This window comes from Podarcis erhardii, assembly GCF_964252035.2.
Source record: "Podarcis erhardii genome assembly, chromosome: 9".
Classification (NCBI taxonomy): Eukaryota; Metazoa; Chordata; class Lepidosauria; order Squamata; family Lacertidae; genus Podarcis; species Podarcis erhardii.
In genome coordinates, this window is record NC_138512.1 from 14,064,720 (window position 1) to 14,084,422 (window position 19,703).

Below are 19,703 nucleotides of genomic sequence, written 5' to 3' on the forward strand. Positions count from 1 at the left end.
ACATGCAAATTAGGTACAATTTGTTCCAGGTGTTTTTAAGCCCAGTAAAACTAGTAGTGAATTATAGTTGCACTAAGCTGACCAGCAGCGGAAACCTATGCATGCCTACTCAGAAGTTCTACTATGTTCGGTGGGGCTTTCATTCAAGGAAGTGTGTATACGATTACAGCCTGGATGACTTAGTGCCTCACTTAAATGGATCCATCAGTCACTGTCCAGAATCACTAAGCTATGCCTGTGCATGGCTAACTTTTACCTTCAGCCAGCAAAGTTAAAGATATGGACTATGCAGAATTAGACAAATTAAAAGGAAGGATTCAAAACCGGTGGGACCAGAAATTTACCAAAGACTGGAGTAAATTTCTGAACTATATGAAAAGTATTTGTGATGATCAGACGACATTTCTAGGTTTCCAAGAAGTTCTGTGGGGAGTATTGTTGGAAATATTGTAAAAATGGAAAAGGGGAGATGATAAGTTAAGAGAGGTAAAGACAATATAAAATTAAGTAATGCATAAAAAGAGGTTAAGACAGAAGATCATCGGAGGTGCTGGTGGAAGTCCAAAAAAAAGTATATTTGTAATAATTTGTGTGGTACGTTTTATAATTTGTATGTTAAAATTAATAAAAATGTATTAAAAAGAAAAGAAAAAGAAAAGTTAAAGATAACTAGCAGGCTAAGTCAAACTCCTATTCAAATTGTCGTTTTGTGCAGCCACAATGTTTGGATGACTGGTTTCACTAAGTTAGCCCTAGCTGATAAGGATCTAAGACTCTCTGAAAATTGAATACCCTGGGAAGGGTTACACTTTGAGATGCTAGATTTTTCTGTACTGTCCATTGATGTGCACTGGCGAATACTTATAGCAGTAATTCTGGACCTCTATTGATTTTCTTTGGCCATACGGCATACTCTTTCAGAACACTGTGAATTTTCTCATACCCTCTCCTCTTTGGAGTATCCTTGGTATAAGAAAAGCCAGATTGAGGGAGCAGAAAGTGGAAAGGCAGTAATTTGTAAGAGAATGCGATGTGTACAACTGAGAATTAATGGAGGTGCAGTAATGATAATATAATAATAATTTAAATTTATTTATACCCCACCCATCTGGCTGGGTTTCTCCAGCCACTTTGGGCGGCTTCCAACAGAATATTAAAAACACGATAAAACATCAAATATTAAAAACTTCCCTAAACAGGGCTGCCTTCAGTGGTCTTCTAAACGTGGAGATGCTCCTTCAGGTATACTGGACCGAGGCCATTTAGGGCTTTGAATTGTGCTCAGAAACGTACCAGAAGCCAATGTAGGTCTTTCAGGACCTGTGCTACATGGTCTCAGTATGGATGAGCCCTAAGCTATCTAGCTTATTAAGAGCAACTGTGGAGAGATATTGAAAGATATTGGTGCAGATTCTGCATGCCGAAACCATGTACACATTGGGGTCCTGTGGGACTTGCAGGAGAAAAGTAGTATTGTTGATCATGATTTATATAGACAGCTACAGATATATATGGTGCTACACAGAATGACATGAGCAAAAGGGGTTGGTGGACTACCCCAAGGACCTTGCAACCTAAATTTTGTCACTGATGGCATCATAATGAAGGAAGGGAAATGGGAGGGTAAAAAAATGTGATCAAATGCAGTTAGATGTGCTAAAACCATGTTTCAGCTGGAGATGAAGATTAAAAGGCAAAGAAAAGGTGAGTTTTGAGAAAGGTGTGAGATAAGAGTTTTGGGAGGAACTCCCAGAGAGAAATGCTAGTTTTAAAATATAATAGTATTAAGCAACCTCTTGTCCTAAAGCTCTGCACAGGAAATGTTGTATTATATTTCCGACCTTGAACACTTAGGATGGGGAAGTGCTAGTCTTAAGTAAACAAGCATCCGTAATTTATTACTTTTGCTTCTAGTAAAGGAGAGCCAACTAATTTGTGTGGACTTGCATATATTGTTTCTTTTTAGTCTCCTTAAATGGAAGCTTATTACATTTGCAAATTTCCTAATGTGTATTTGATTGCAGTGTCTACATAAATGTCATGGGGGAGGCTTCACATTTCCGTGGCACTTTCAACTCGATTAGTCACAGCTGTTAGGGTGGGCTTGTCATTTTGTCGATTATAGCTACATAAAACAAGCTGAAATATATTGGTGGCTGAATGTATCCCTCCTTAGAGGACAGACTGATTTGTTTAGTCCTCTGAATGCTAGAAATTAACAATAATCAGGACTCCTGTTTTGTGTGTGATATGTATGATGCTGTTTTTTTTTAATATTAAAAATCTACAGCAGAATTTATACCTCCCTATCCATCTTTACTAGTAATGCTAATGTACTAATTGAAAACTCATGATCTGAGCACGAGTCCTTATCTAGTCAAAGCAGCAGCACCTATATACGAGTATTAGCAGGTTCAGGGGAAGCCTGCAGTTTGCAGAAATACAAAAAAAGTTAGTTAAAAACAACCTTAATGTGGGGAAGAACCTCAAAAATAGTCCAGTGTGTCCCCATATAGATGTTTTGATAGGCTTGCCTAAACAAGAATGTTTTGATCATGTGCCAAAAAAATACAGCAAAAGCTGTATTTATCTAAATGTCTATTAACAGGGAGCATCAAAGTGCAGGTACCACAACACTAAAAGACTGATTTGAACAGGTCCCAAGTTGTTACCGGTTTTATATACCTACAGTAACGTTACTGTTGGTACGTGGGTGGCACTGTGATCTAAACCACTGAGCCTCTTGGGCTTGCTGATCAGAAGGTCGGTGGTTCGAATCCCCATGACGGGGTGAACTCCCATTGCTCTGTCCCAGCTCCTGCCAACCTAGCAGTTCAAAAGCACACCAGTGCAAGTAGATAAATAGATACCACTGCAGCAGGAAGGTAAACAGCATTTCCGTGCACTCTGGTTTCCATCACAGTGTTCCGTTGCGCCAGAAGCGGTTTAGTCCTGCTGGCCACATGACCCGGAAAGCTGTCTGTGAACAAATGCCGGCTCCCTTGGCCTGAAAGCGAGATGAGCACCGCAACCCCAGAGTCGCCTTTGACTGGACTTAACCGTCCAGGGGTCCTTTACCTTTTTTTATCCTTTACCAACAGTAACACCTGGAACTTGGCTTGGTAGCAAACTGGCAACCAGTGAATATCTATGAGCAGAGGTGTTACATGGTGACAGAGTCCCACAGCTGTCAGTACCTGTATTCTGCAAAAAAATGCAGTTTCCAGGTTAAGTGGAAGGGAAGCCCCACAGAGAGTGCATGGCAGTAATGCCTAAACTGCTGTGGTCAAGTTATCCTGGTTGTAGCTGTTGTACCCAGTGCAGCTGGTAAAAGGCACTTCAACCACCGAGGCTGCCTATGCCCCCAGTGACAAAGGTGGAACAAGAAGTAACCCCATACTCTGGACCTGGGCAGTCCTGGGCAGGCAAAATTAATCCAAAAATCTGTTTAATAATCAAAAGTAGCTTCTGCACTGGCAGCAGGTAGAATGAAAAGTATTTCCCAGTCAGTGGTCGCTTGACAGTTTTGACTGATGGAAGTCTCAAACACCACTTTCTGAATCAGTTAGCTCTGAAATGCTAACGACAATCTCAGGTCATTCAAAATCCTGGGGATAAATATAGATAAGTCAGTTACCCGTAAATTGCTCTCTGCAGGGCAGTACTAAGTTATCATTTTGCAAAAATGGTGTGTGTCCTCGTTCATCTAATTCATCAACGAAAACACTGACCAGTGCAGAGAACAAACAAATGGGCAGGAAATTAACAGAATTAAACTTTCTTGTAGGTGTGGTCACTCCTATACCTCATAGCAGGCAGCTATCTAAGAGTAAAAATTCATATTAGAAAGTGAAAACTGGGGCTCTAACTGCATATGCCTTGTGGGGGGGGGACACTTAGAATAGAGTGTCGTTTGGTGGAAGGGGTTGCTGAACGCTCCCCCCACCCCAGTTCCGCTGGAAATGTTACTCTATCCTTGGAGACATGTTGTTGTTTTTTGCTCTTTTTCGTTTAGCCAGGCCCGCCTATGGAGAAAACGGCCTAGTGGAATTTTCAGGGAACTATTGGCTGACACAGCAAGTACAGTCGTACCTTGGTTCTCAAATGCCTTGTGACTCGAACGTTTTGGCTCCCAAACGCCGCAAATCCGGAAGTGAGTGTTCCGGTTTGCGGACATTTTTTGGAACCCGAACGTCCGACGCAGCTTCGGTGGCTTCCGATTGAGTGCAGGAAGCTCCTGCAGCCAATCAGAACCCGTGATTTGGTTTTTGAACCTTTTCCAAAGTCAAACAGACTTCCGGAACGGATTCTGCTCAAGAACCAAGGTACCTTCCTACTTGATTCTCCTTTGCAAATCTGCTTCCCACGTTCACCTTAACCATCAGAGGACACATGTTTAATGTATAAGTTCTGTTGGGAGCAAAGCCTTTGTTTGGGGAGAATGAAGGGACTTGTCTTTCCCATCTCATTTTGGCTAAATACAGACATTTGTGGTACTACGGCGTTAGGTTTGATTCAGCACAAACACCTTGATAACTATACAAATATAATGAAGTCTGTGTGCGTGTTTTAGCTGCAAAGAAAACCGCCAGTTTTCTTAATGTCTCATTACAGATGTTTCTCTGTGTCTCATACAAGCAAATGCAGTGATGAGATTGGGGAGAATGGATTGCATGCGACGTCTGGACTGATCAAGTCATATGCTCCCCAGCTTCTTTAAAACTAAGTCATTGCTTAGCAGGAGAGGTAGCCTTGCACTGCTGACTGTTGTTCAGATTCATTCATTTATTCATTTATAGGTGCCATCAGACTATCAAAAGCAAGGGAGTTATATATCAGTGTAAAACCTAACAGCCAATAGCAACGGACACAAAGCAAAATAAAACACAAACTTCACATTTTGAATTTCCTTGGTGAACTGCAATATTCTCTGATGGGTCCCTATCTGAACAAGTGCTAACGTAAAATGAAATTTACATGAAACATAAATAAAGTGACGTAAAACCTGACTATTTTTGTTTAAAGAGTTACAGTGTTCTTGCTAAAGAGCTATTCTTGAATTGGCAGGACTTTGTGGCTTGCCCAGGCCTCTCTGCCCAGGGATGGGTCATCTCAGCTTTGCTTATTGCTAGAAATATAAGGCTGTCACTGTTCTTGGGGAAATCTGAGAATGTAAATGGCAGGAAACAGGACAGGAAGCAAAAGTGTGTGCATCTGCATTCTGAACAACAGCCAGAACTTCACTTTTCTCTTTGTATTCACCCCAGTTGTTCTAAATTAGCTTTTAATTTTTCCTTTTTATTAGTGCTTTGTTGAGTGTACTATGTTTTGACAGTTCAGATAAGATCAAAAGCTGGTAATGAATAGTGTTGGTTGTAAAGTGTGTGTTTAAGATAAAGGCCCTTTGTCATCTGAAAAAAATGTTAATCTGCAAAATAGTAAGCTGCTCAAGGAGGTAAAAACCATATCTCAGCCAGAAAATTATTAGGTCCTCTGTCAGAAGCACAGACATTTTCCCAAGACATTTTTGCTTTTGACAGATGTAATCATTGAAAGGCTGTGTTTACAAAAATATTAAACAAAAAGGAGCTGTGTGAGTGGATGATGCACAGGGAGACATTGCCATGGCACTGAAAGCATTCTAGGTAGAATGCAGATCCATATACGTTTGCTTCCTGTCTGCTATGCAGCTGCATAGATTTGTCCAAACTTTTACAGCAAAATTAAATGTAATGCAAGAGATCCATGATCAGATCTCCCAGTTTCCTGGTTTTCTTAAAAGCAGCTAGCAGGGAATCTCAAATTGCAGAAGTGGGGTTAATATTTTCCATCCATGTCTATGTCTGACTGTCTCTCCCTCTCCCTCCCCCCCCCCCCCGTTATTTGTCCAGCTGGGGAAAACACAGGTGAAAACAGAATTAGATTTCCAGGAATGCTTCCATCTCTTCGAAATCTAAACAAAAGAACTGTTCTTTTAGACAACTAATGCAATTTTGAGGAGGAAACGCAGTTTATCTTGCCTTCATTCTACCTAGAATGCCATGGCAATGTTTCACTGTACATCATCCACTCAGACAGCTCCTTTTTGTTTAATATTTTTGTAAACACAGCCTTTCGATAATTACATTTGTCAAAAGCAAAAATGTCTTGGGAAAATGTCTGCGCTTCTGACAGAGGACATAATAATTTTCTGGCTGAGATATGGTTTTTACCTCCTTGAGCAGCTTACTATTTTGCAGATTAACATTTTTTCAGATGACAAAGGGCCTTTATCTTAAACACACACTTTACAACCAACACTATTCATTACCAGCTTTTGATCTTATCTGAACTGTCAAAACATAGTACACTCAACAAAGTACTAATAAACAGGAAAAATCAAAAGCTAATTTGTAACAACAGAAGTGAATACAAAGAGAAAAGTGAAGTTCTGGCTGTTGTTCAGAATGAAGGCAGGATAAATTGTTTCCTCCTCAAACTTGCATTAGTTGTCTAAAAGACCAGTTCTTTTGTTTAGATTTTGAAGAGATGGAAGCACTCCTGGAAATGTAATTCTGTTTTCACCTGTGTTTTCCACAGCTGGACAAATAGCAGGTGTGTGTGTGTGTGTGTGTGTGTGTGTGAGAGAGAGAGAGAGAGAGAGAGAGAGAGAGAGACAGAGACAGAGACAGAGACAGAGACAGAGACAGAGACAGAGACATGGATGGAAAATATTAACCCCCCTCTTCAATTTGAGGTTCCCTGTTAGCTGCTTTTAAGAAAACCAAGAAAATGGGAGGTCTGATCATGGATCTCTTGCATTACATTTAGTTTTGCTGTAAAAGTACAAACAAATCTATTATCTGAATTAGATATACCCTGCTCTGAACTGGCGAGACAATTTGCATGTTATAGAGAAACTCAAGGATTTAACTCACCTTTCTCAAAGTGACCAGTACAACTTGAGAGGATGAAGAGGCTAACCTAGTCAAATTTATTTCCCTGTATTTTTATTTTGCAGGAAATGGCAGTTTCATGTCAAACTTCAAGGTGATTTTATTCATTGAACAGTTTCTGATATTCCTGTTGTTGTTTTTACAGGTATTACTTTGTTTCTCACGAGACACTTCAGTGTTGGAACACTTTGCGTACAATAGTGCTACTCCACCCAAGTCATATGTTCGAGGTAAAGAAACAAATATTTATTGATAGTATTTATAAAAGATTATTGTTGGTGACTTCCACTAGTGATCGTCAACGGCTGAGCAGGACTCAAAACCAGATTTCTCTGGTCCAGGTCTTAGCACTACAATGCAAACTGTATTTGTGGCTCACCACAAATAACCTACTTTTGTGCTGCCTGCAAAAACAGGTGGATTTTTTAATTGGCTTTTTTGTTGCGGGGGTTGAGCACTTGGCAGCATAGCCAGTGGGCTACATTCGGGGTGGCAAGTCTTGTGTTGCGCAAGTCTGACAAAGAGCAGAACTAGACATTATGTGTAGTTCTGTGTTTCTTTCTCCATGCTTTGCCTCCTTCTATATACTGAGGCTACAATTTGAAGCTGAAGACCAGGGGAAGAGGGTCATTCTAATCGTTCCCTCTTGCAGTGCTTTTCTCCTGACAAGTCTCACCCACTGATACAGTTATCCCTGCGGAGGGGAAAAATAACATGTACCCATACTTTTTTTGATGGTGGCTGTAAAGGCAGCTGGCTTTGTGTTTGTGCGTTCTTTTCAGTTGCCTACATGTGAGGCAGTTCAATACTTTAAACAGCTGTGCTATATAATAGGATTTCTCTCCCCGCCATAAAAGTAGGAAGTCTACAAATGTATATTCCCTGGCCAACAGAAGGCTTGTGACTTTGTGCCCAACTGTTACTACATTTTAAAATTGCTAATTATGTTTTATAATGCAGCTTTTAAAAAATTCCTACAGGATTCAGTGTTGCGGATTGGATTTTCACTGCTAAACATTCTGCACATGAACAGTATATATGAAAGATTGATTGATTGAATTTATATACCGCCCTATACCCAGAGGTCTCAGGGCAGTTCACAGAAAAGACAAAAACAGATCAAAAGCAGGACTAGAGAGCATTTTCATCTACCATAAAACCCAAGGCTCTAAAACCAACCATGACTGTCATCTTTTACATTCTCTCCAGATCGCATCATAGGTCCCTGCTTAACTTCAGAGAGAGAAAATGACCCTACAGTGGTACCTTGGGTTAAGTACTTAATTCGTTCCGGAGGTCCATTCTTAACCTGAAACTGTTCTTAACCTGAAGCACCACTTTAGATAATGGGGCCTCCTGCCGCCACACCACCGAGGCACAATTTCTGTTCTCATCCTGAAGCAAAGTTCTTAACCCAAGGTACTATTTCTGGGTTAACAGAGTCTGTAACCTGAAGTGTATGTAATCCAAGGTACCACTGTGTTTTAAAAGTCATGTAGGCATATGCTAAAACAGCAGTTTCGCTCAAATAATGCTTCTGCGCTCTAGATTTAAATAATGGGTTTGATCCTCTCAAAGCAAAGCACTTTTTAAGTCCTGCTAATTTCTTTTAAGCCTTACTGATACTAGGCAGAAGGGATGGGGGAGAGGGAATATAGCTTGGCTTTGTCATGGAAATCTGTCTTCACAGAAAGTGAAGGCAGGAAGGCAGTTTTGTATTGTGCTGGGTAGAACAGCCTAAGATCCACTTCTCCTTCCAGTAGAAGGTCTCAGCTGACCCCCCCCCCCAAAAAAAAATAAACATGGTGTGCTCTATTGCCCTTGATGCCTTGAGAGGAAAAGTGGTGGCCCTTTAACTGAATGGGCAGCAGAGTTTTCACCACTTTTTGCTCCCTTCCCTTCCTCTGCCTGATGTGACCCAGGGCAGAAATGATCAGGACCTCACACTTCCTTTCCCTAAAAGCTGCATGGAACTTTAATTTGACCAGGGAAGTGGCGTTGCAGAGAGGGCTTAGTCCTTTTCTTCTTAGCCCTGATATATGGCATTTTCCTTCAGAAGCTCATCTGGGTGAAGAGGGGAATGGAGGCAGGTTTGGGTCCCGTATCTCTGCGCCGCTGTGGAGAGAGTATGCCAAAAGGAGTCAGCTTTTCCCTTCACTTAAAATTGAGCAACGGCAGGTTCAAATCCTAGCTGCAAAGGAAATGTGATGGGAAAGATCCGTGATGAGGATTTCCCAGCGACATTTTTACTCCAAAGTTGCTGCATCAGCTGCTAGTTTAACTGCGATTGTGGGAGGGATGTTTAAGTCCCTTCCCACCTCCGAAATAGATATGAAGTAGGATAATTACAGCAGGGAAATGCCGTAGAAAGAAAGGGTTAAGCACCCAGTGATAGTTTGCCAGTCAAACTACCAGCCTCACACGACTGTTTTAAATTAAATCTACCTAGCTATGAGAGAACCGAACCATCAATCACATCCGCTTTGGTGCTCAGTATTTGAACTGTTGTTGCTAAATGGCAAGTGAATTGAGAAAACCACTCACTCACTTGGTCTGTGAGCTGCCCTGAGACCTCCAGGTACAGTGGTACCTCGGGTTACGTACACTTCAGGTTACATATGCTTCAGGTTACAGACTCCGCTAACCCAGAAGTAGTACCTCGGGTTAAGAACTTTGCTTCAGGATGAGAACAGAAATCGTGCTTTGGCAGCGTGGCGGCAGCGGGAGGCCCCATTAGCTAAAGTGGTGCTTCAGGTTAAGAACAGTTTCAGGTTAAGAACGGACCTCCGGAAAGAATTAAGTACTTAACCCGAGGTACCACTGTATAGGATGGTATATAAAATCAATCAATCAATCCTGTCCAACTTGCTTGTCTGCGTGCAAAGTCAGAAATGGGAGCAGGGTTGTTTCCCCAAAATTCATATTAAGAAATCCAGTAGATGGCTATTAAAAGTCTGAGTAAGACATGTTTCACGTATTTGCATAGATCTCATTCATTGTTCATTCTTTTAGAAGATTATTTTGTAGATTGGTCTGTTTTACAGCTCTGTAGCCTTACACCATAATCATTCCTAACCTCCCACTGCCGTTCCACTTTCTTAACTGTATCAGATCTACATTTTCAATTTGGAAAAGTCTGTGTTCTCTTCCCGTATGTCTGTTACTTACTCTTTTCCATTGACTGTTCTTTTCACAGGGAAACTTGGCATGGAAGAATATGCTGTCTTTTATCCGCCAAATGGTAAAGCAGTTATCCTGTTGCCTCCTCTAGTGGGGAAAGGGGAAACTGCAGTAATTTCTAAGACCACGAATTCTCCTGATTTATGTAATGGACAACTGGAAACACAACAGGGTTTGACAGGAAGAGGTTTCCCTCTTTTCTTAGAGAATTGACCATGTTTTATCATGTTCTAGCCACTGTTTGGGCATGCTTAATCCCACCGTTGTCTTTGGCTGAGCATATTTTGCATATGCTGTAGTACAATTTTTACAGCATGAGCTGGCCTTTCTGCCACTAGCTCATGGTTTGGAGTTGGAAGTCTGTGGGAGCAGGCTTGCTGAACCCTTTCCCAACTCACCATGCGATTTGCAATTGTGCAAGTGAGTTGCACAATTTGCAAACCGGGCCCCCCGTATTTGGGGGACTGGAATACGACAGCCCTGCGCTAAGACCTTCTAGCAGTTGGTCCCTTACCTTTCCCACCCCAACCTGGCCACAGTGATCCATGCAATGGTCACCTCCAGGCTTGACAACTGTAATTCGCTCTATGCGGGGCTGCCCTTGAAGCTGTCCCAGAAACTCCAGCGGGTGCAGAATGCTGTAGCGAGGCTCCTCACAGGGTCTCTGCCATAGGAGCGTATTCACCCAGTGCTTTTCCAGCTGCATTGACTCCCGGTGGAGTACAGAGTCAGATTTAAGGTGCTGGTTTTGACTTTTAAAGCCCTTCACAGCCTAGGACCCTCATACCTACGGGATCGGCTCTCCTCGTATGCCCCACGGAGGACCTTAAGGTCCATATATAGCAACACCCTAGAGGTCCCAGGCCCTAAGGAAGTTAGATTAGCCTCAACCAAAGCCAGGGCCTTTTCAACACTGGCTCCGGCCTGGTGGAACGCTCTGCCTCATGAGACCAGGGCCCTGCAGGATCTGATCTCTTTCCGCAGGGCCTGTAAGACAGAATTGTTCCACCTGGCCTTTGGCTCAGAATCAGTTTGATTCCCTCCCCCTTTTTCTTTTTCCTTTCTCTTCTTATGATGAGATTGCTCCCAAATTGTTTTAATATTGTATCTTAATCTTTTAAATTGTATTTTAATCAACTTGTTTTTATTATTGGTTGTTAGCCGCCCTGAGCCTGGTCTTGGCTGGGGAGGGAGGGGTATAAATAAATTATTATTATTATTATTATTATTATTATTATTATTATTATTATTATTAGCAATGGTGCTGCACCAGAAGGAGAAGAGGTGTATTTGCAAGACAGTATAATACAACCCCAGACAAATAGCACCAACACATCCTTAGAACTCCTTCACAGTTGAACTGTCACAAGTGGCTCCACTTCTGAGTTTTCAGTAGGAAACCAGGCAGAGGGCCTTCTTGGTGGTGGCACCCTCCCTGTGGAACACCCTCCCATAAGATGTCAGGCAGATAAAGAATTACACCACTTCTAGAATACATCTGAAGGCAGCCCTGTTCAGAGAAGTTTCTAATGTCTGACATTTTATTATTTTTTATATTTTGCTGGAAGCCTCCCAGAATGGCTGGGGAAACCCAGACAGATGGGCGGAGTGTAAACAATAAAAAAATTATTATTATTATTATTATTATTATTATTATTATTATTATTATTATTATTCCTAATCGCAGTGGGACGTGCAAGACACAGAGAGAACACTGTGTGTCTGCATGTGTAGCGAGTGTATGCGGTGAACATAGATGTGCAATGATTGTGTGCACATTGTGGACATGCAGCACTTAGGGGGGTGGCCAACTTTAAATTTAAAAAAAGCCATCAACTCTGAACTAAAAGAAGGCTGCGGAATTTCTGACCCTTTACACTGAACGCAGCTCGCCAACCATCTGTTGTTAGGCTTGTTAGGCCTTCTGTTTTTGGCATTTGAAGAAGGAGATTTTATTGAGCCACTGGTTAGCAATCATAAGTCAGAGATGGACGGCATTCTCCTAGCTGGGTCACAAGTTCGTTGATCCAGGAGAGCAGTTATTAGTTCAGTCTCTAGAGGTAAAGATATGTTTATGCATATGAAAAGAATCAAGTTCTGAAATATTTTGTGGAATTCTCCCTGGGTGTACTTTTGTCTGGGGGTTTTTCCCCTACAAAGCTTAAAGAACTGTGGAATCATGAACAGTCCTCGCAGTAAACTGGAATGTCTGTTTTGCAGGTGTAATCCCTTTCCATGGCTTTTCGATGTATGGTAAGTGACTCTTCGATACTAGCACTGGAGCTAACAATTGGAAGTTTGATTAATTGAATAAGTAAGTCAGTTTATTAATTTTTCTATTGTTGCTGTTCTTCTTCTTATTAATTAAACGTTAGTCACTTTATTTTGCCCAAGATAACTCAAAGCAACTTACAACCAAACAAGTAACCAACCAAACCATAGATTATTATTATTATTATTATACATTAAAATGAAGGTTAAAAAATACATTTAAAACACCCAGCCAACTTCTAAAAGGCCACAGATCGTTAAAGGCCACAGGCCTAGTTGTAGAAGAAGGTTCTTGTCTGGTGTGTAAAGAGATATAATGATGGTGTCAGGCAAGCCTCCCAGGAGAGAACAGTCCACAAACAGGGAGCCACCACAGAAAAAGTCCATTCTTGTGTTGCCGCCCTTGGTATCTCTCATGGAGGGAGTACACAAAGAAGGGCTTCAGGTGATGATCGCAGGTTCTGGGCTGGTTCATATTTTGCAACCAGGTTGGGGTTGCATGGAAGTACGTACCTATGGAATAGTATTTATGTGGCTACCCCAGTTTCTTCACTGGTTATTTTACCAAATAAATAAAATTGTGTGACTTTGTATGTGCAACCCATGCATTGGTCCTGATTAACAGCATTGTGCCTTCAAGCAAATCTGTCTCAGCTGTGAGGCTGGCATTCCCAAAGTAATCACATGTTTAAAGTGGCCTGTTGTTATTCCACTTGTCAATAAAAAGGCAATACTTGAATGACTGTTAAGAAAAGACATGATTATTCCATAGCTGCGGCTACATTAACATACGTATTATTCTTATTTCCACCTCCACAAAGAACTGGTGTTTGTTCAGAATATGCAGGTTTTGTTTGACATGCATCTTGTGATTTTAACAAGTAGCGGTGTTGTGGTAACAAATGTCTTTTATCCATTCAGTCGCTCCGCTTTGTTTCCTGTATAACGAACCTTCCAAGCTGTATCAGATGTTTCGCGAAATATACGTGCGCTATTTCTTCCGACTTCATTCCATCTCTTCTCACCCGTCCGTAAGTTTGCTTTGAACAAATCTGAACATGCAAAACGCAACAAACTAAAATATGCCTGTCTCTTTTTACCGTGCCTGTTCTAAAAACTCAGGACAGCTGTCTATGCAAACCTTCGCTTTGTTTGACTTGTACAAAAATATTTTAAAATGTAGACCTCTGTGTTGATAAAATCTCTTGCGTATTAAATATGAACATACAAGACAGCTTTATACTGTCAGTTTATTGGCCTGTTTCATAGGGATAAGAATCACAAGTGTTGAAAGAGACCTTGAGGATCATCTAGTCCAGCCCTCTACAATGCAGGAACATGCAGGTGTCCTTTTTACGGATCGAACCTGCAACCTTGGTGTAAACCATGCTCTAGCCAACTGAGCTATAGAAGCAACAGTTTAAAGCCTCAGCTGGATGCCTTTTCCAATCCTGCTGAGATTCTTTCACCAGAGATCTGGAGTTTCAACCTGGGACCTAATAATAATAATAATAATAATAATAATAATAATTTATTATTTATACCCCACCCATCAGGCTGGGTTTCCCCAGCCACGCTGGGCGGCTTTCAGCAGAATATTAAAATACAATCTATCATGTCATTTTGCATGCAAAACTATGCTACCATGTGTCGGTTTAAAAGCCAAACACATTTCTTGCGGCCTGAGCTTTTTTTGAGGTAGGGTCCACTTTGTGAGATTTGTAAAGCATGGTAAAAAAAATTGACAGATGTATACGTACAGGGATAGAAAAGAATTTCAGAAATGGGAGTGAGTTTGGAAACGAAGTCTCGCAGTCCTTGGGTCATGTTCAACCGCAGCTAGCATACTGAGCCTTCAATGACAACATCCTTTTCAGTTTGAGATTGTAATTTAATTACCTGATGCAAAATTACCCAGGTTAATTTTATCCAGGGTTAACAGGAGTTGCTTGCAACTTAAAATCTAGGCAGGGAGAAAGGTGCTATGTCTGAATCGGGCCAGAGTGTTTCCCACGCATTAAATGTTCTGGAGAAGTTTGATATTTTCTATCCAGGGGATTAACTTAGGTTGGCTCAGGGAGGGATTCAAATGAGTTTTTGCATTCATGGAACAAGATTCTCCCCTCCCTTTGGGTGTTGCCACAACCCCTAAATCTGCTCTGGAGCATTGGGAGAATTTCCAGCACAGGTTTATGGGGTACACAGAGAGAGGATAGGGAGGGAAAGCCCTATGGGGGGGAGAGATTATTGAGTTATTTTTGTTATGTGTTTTATTTTATTTTTGAGTTTTATTTATTTATTAACGTTCTTATGTTACATCGGTAAACATTATCATATTACATTACAAGGCTTATTATAATATAATTTTCAGCATGTATACAAGCATTAGGTACTAAATTTGGCTTCCTAAGAATCCTTTAGTTTTCATTTTAAAAAACAAAACAAAAACATAGTTCTCATGCTTTTGGTTGCAAATAAATGCTGGAAGATGTAGTGTCTACTGAATGCTAGGAAGTAGGGTGGAATCCCAACTTCCTCATGACAGACAACACCGGAAAAACTTACGGTATGTAAAACAGTAAAAATGGCAACATAACAGGAAAAAAGGAAGCTTTGCTATATTGTAAAACTAATATCCATCACAGAATTCAGTTTTTCTTATTTTAGTGTGGAGTGCACGTAGTGCTGATTTTGTGATTTAAACCTATATTTAAGAAAACTCATGCTGAAATCAAGATTATCTTTAGACATTAATTTTGTTGGCCTTAAATGCCCTTCATTGCATGTATCTAGGAAAGAATCTGTTGTCTGTGTCTGCAACCGACAATGTTTTAATGTGAAAAATTCCATAAGCTCAATTTATCAAATCTTACTGTACTACTTTGACTTGTTATATGTATGTTTTCAATCTATGCATGAAATACATTGGGTATTTTTTCACTATCTATATTTAAAACTCAGCAGTAGTAAGAGGTACACTTGTTGTATAGTTGTGCTTTTTTAAAAAAGTGAATTGTTATGTTCTTTCTTTTTTAAAGGGCATTGTATCATTATGTTTGCTGTTTGAAACCCTTCTCCAAACCCATCTACCACAGCTGTTTTATCACCTTCGAGAAATTGGAGCACAGCCGTAAGTATTTTCCCTTATATTTAAAAACTGAGACCATTGTCATCATTGTATTTTCATGCCACCTTTCTGTAGTTAAAAACATGCTCAAGGCAGCTTACAACTTGAAAAGGTTTACTAAATTACAAATACAGTGGTACCTTGGTTCTCAAACTTAATCCGTTCTGTAAGTCTGTCCCAAAACCAAAGCGTTCCTATAGCAAGGCATGCTTTCCCATCGAAAGTAATGCAAAATGGATTAATCCGCTCCAGACTTTTAAAAAGAACCCCTAAAACAGCAATTTAACAGGAATTTTACTATCTAACGAGACCATTGATCCATAAAATGAAAGCAATAATCAATGTGCTGTACTATAAAATAAATAAGACAGTATTGTAGATGATAAAAATTAAAATTATTTTTTCCTTACCTGCACTGAAGATGATGATAATAACAACAACAACAACAACAACAACAACAACAACAACAATTTATTATTTGTATCCCACCCATCTGGCTAACAACAACAACAATAATAATTTATTATTTGTATCCCACCCATCTGGCTGGGTTTCCCCAGCCACTCTGGGCGGCTTCCACAAAGACCAAAAATACACTAAGATGTCACACATTAAAAACTTCCCTGAACAGGGCTGCCTTAAGATGTCTTCTGAATGTCAGGTAGTTGTTCATCTCTTTGACATCTGATGGGAGGGCGTTCCACAGAGCAGGCGCCACTACTGAGAAGGCCCTCTGCCTGGTTCCCTGTAGCTTTGCTTCTCGCAATGAGGGAACCACCAGAAGGCCCTCAGTGCTGGACCTCAGTGTTCGGGCAAAACGATGGGGGTGGAGACGCTAGTCAATGTTTGGATGGGGGGCTTTTATCCATTTCTACAGTCGCACAATCAATCAATCAATCAATCAGTATCTGAATTGGGTTCCACATAGTCACAAAAACATATGAACCGAAAAAGCCTCAAAAACAAAAAAAATGCAAAATAAATAGCAAAAACAAAAGCACCAAATATAAGCTCCAAATACCACCTCAGAACACTGCAGTCGGAAACAGATAGCTTGAATTACAATAGGGGGACACAAATTAGCAGCGCAACAGTTAAAAACAGAAACGTAAGGTTTCGGTTATAATGGGGGACGCAAATTAGCAGTGCAATGGTAGAAACAGAAGCTCAGATTTCCCCTAAATTGATTTCTGAACTTTGAATTTTATTGTTATTCATGTTTTTATATTGTATTTTATGCTGCTTTTACGATTAAGTGTTTTAAATTTGTTGTTAGCTGCCCTGAGCCCAGTTTTTGAACCACGAAGGGCGGGGTATAAATAAAAAAATATTATTATATTATTATTATAAAGATGAAAAAAGTAGCAATAATATCCCAGTCCAAGAGTCTCTTCAGTAGCCTCAGCTTTTGCACTTGAAGCCCCGTCCTGTCAAGCCAGGAAGAAAAAGGTCTCCCAGGACTCATGAATGGTCATGAGACGTATTGAAATTTTAAACGTCCATAAAAGTAAATATTTTATATTCTGACTGTATTCAGAATGTCCTAAAAATGATTGATCCTTCCTTATTTAGGAGACCGCTGTAAGCAGATGAAAACATTGGCAGGATTCTAATAACACTTGTAATGTAAGAAACACTATGGACAGATACAAAATATAGTTTGTGAAATAATATGCAGTTGAAAATGTTGACAATAGGACCTAGGGAGGGGATGGTGGGAAATCTTGAGATTCAGAGAAATCTCATTATATGGATATGTATTTGGTATTGTTATAACTTGTAAAATCAAATAAAAACGATATATTGAACCATATTTTTCCGTGTATAAGATGTCCCCTATTTTTAGAGACCCAGAATTAAGAAAATGGGGGGAAATTGCCCCCATGTGTAAGACTATCCCTCTTATTAACATTATTTTTAGTAAAAAAAAAAAAAACCTAGTCTTATACATCGAAAAGTACAGTATATTATTCCTCCCAGCGGTGTCTAACTCGTTGGGATACACTACTGAATTAGAGTCTAATGAGGGTAGGAACACCAGAAATATCACAATTCAAATACAGGCTAAAAAATTATGAAAGCAGGTCCCAAAACATGTTTTTGGGTTGAAGATGTTTTTCGGGTCTGAAAAGTTAAAGACTCCTGCTTCAAGGTACAAACTCAGAATAACAAAAATCAAGGTTGACATCTATGCTTACCTGCGTGGAGACACATAACATTTGCTGTTACCCTAAGGAGAATGCATTTACAATGGATGCTAAACAGTAGTTTCATTTTCGATTTTGAATATTGAAATACTGTTAAGCTCAAGAAGCAGATAGCAAATAGATTCTGAATTAGTGAACTGAGTGTATCATGCCAGATTTAGCATTAAGAAGAATTATTTCTTTAGTTGGCTTTGGCTTTAGCTGCACTCCTTTCCATTTGAGGCTCAGAAATCCACATAAGCACATCTAAGGCAAAAGGCAAATCCACTGTGATTATATGTTATGGGGAAATATAATAGTGTGTCTTTTTTCCCACTCATAGTCTAAGGATATCATTTAAATGGATGGTACGAGCATTCTCCGGCTACTTAGCTACAGATCAGCTTCTGCTTTTGTGGGACAGAGTTCTGGGATACAACTCTCTGGAAATTCTTGCCGGTAATGAAAACATATTTTGTTGATGGTATTGACATTCTCCCTTTTTAAAGAAAAATGATACCAACACAAGAGGTTTCAGTTTCCTCATGTGCAATTGCACGGTTTCAGTAGCTATTCATTGTGTGACCTCCAACTCAGCTTCCGGGTCATGTGGCCAGCACGACTAAGCCGCTTCTGGCGAACCAGAGCAGCACACGGAAACACCATTTGGCTTCCCACCGGAGCGGTACCTATTTATCTACTTGCACTTTGACATGCTTTTGAACTGCTTGGTTGGCAGGAGCAGGGACCAAAGAATGAGCTCACCCCGTTGCGGGGATTCGAATTGCCAACCTTCTGATCAACAAGCCCTAGGCTCTGTGGTTTAGACCACAACGCCACCTGTGTCCCATTTATAATACAAATACTAATACTAAACATTCAAATAGTACATTATATACCGTATTTTTCACTCTATAAGACGCACCAGACCACAAGACGCACCTAGTTTTGGGAGGAGGAAAACAAGAAAAAAAATATTCTGAATCTCAGAAGCCAGAACAGCAAGAGGGATCGCTGTGCAGTGAAAGCAGCAATCCCTCTTGCTGTTCTGACTTCTGGCATAGCTGCGCAGTCTGCATTCGCTCCATAAGATGCACACACATTTCCCCTTACTTTTTAGGAGGGAAAAAGTGAGTCTTATAGAGCAAAAAATACGGTAATTTAGGTAGTCCCCCGCGTGCTAGATTTAATGGTGTGATGATTTTATTTATTTCTGCATTTTAGAAGCTTATTCATTTCAATTGTATTCTGGTCAAAATAATAATCCCTTATACAACAGCTGCAATATTAATAACTTTTATTCATGTTGACACATGATTTATAGAACTACAAGTAAGGCAAAGATCACGTTTAACTTAAGAAATTCTTAATATATTTATTTTGTTGTGCATTTTAAATGACTTTCTTGTATGACTTTTCTTTAAAATGAAACTGTCACAAATTGACTAGAATGGCGCATTTAAGCTGGCTATATAGTATTTCCCAAACTAAGTGATTACTGAATTGAACGTAAAGAATAGCTAGACCAAAATATCTGTAGCAACTAATTAGTAAGCCGCCAGTCTAAATATTGTGCATTCTTTTTCAGTCCTGGCAGCTGCTGTGTTTGCTTTCCGAGCTGTGAATCTAATGGAGGTGACATCACTGGCTGCAGCTGAAGTAAGGATAAGTTTCAGTGGGAGAAAATGGAAATAGTTTGTGACATCTTGCCAACCACAGTAATTTAAGCTTCGTGTGCACATAGCATGCAATGTGAGGCTCTGCTGAAATTCTTATCTCGGCTAAATATTCAAAGGAAGTTATGAAAATATATGGATGAAGCTCATGATACTCCTATGACAAATACAAAGAAGAATGTTTAAACTGGGTTATAAACATTAGGAAATAATTGAATTATTTTTTTCAATTACACTTAGGGCCTTTCATATACTTTGAGTGTACGCTTTTTAAAATGTGCAACCACTGTTCTGAGAAGAATGATAGAATATCTAGAGAAATTCCTAA

The 19,703-nt window shown here is 40.1% G+C and overlaps 1 protein-coding gene across 1 annotated transcript in view; it reads left to right on the plus strand.

Annotated features, from left to right (window-relative positions):
• The window catches only part of TBC1D19 (TBC1 domain family member 19), a 75,915-nt gene that overhangs the window by 47,695 nt on the left and 8,517 nt on the right, over nt 1–19,703 (plus strand). Inside the window, exons 14-20 of the mRNA XM_081875840.1 lie at nt 7,081–7,165; nt 10,132–10,176; nt 12,336–12,368; nt 13,308–13,417; nt 15,425–15,516; nt 18,043–18,158; nt 19,288–19,358. Of these exons, the coding sequence (XP_081731966.1) occupies nt 7,081–7,165; nt 10,132–10,176; nt 12,336–12,368; nt 13,308–13,417; nt 15,425–15,516; nt 18,043–18,158; nt 19,288–19,358 (552 nt within the window). The remainder of the gene's footprint in view (nt 1–7,080; nt 7,166–10,131; nt 10,177–12,335; nt 12,369–13,307; nt 13,418–15,424; nt 15,517–18,042; nt 18,159–19,287; nt 19,359–19,703) is intronic.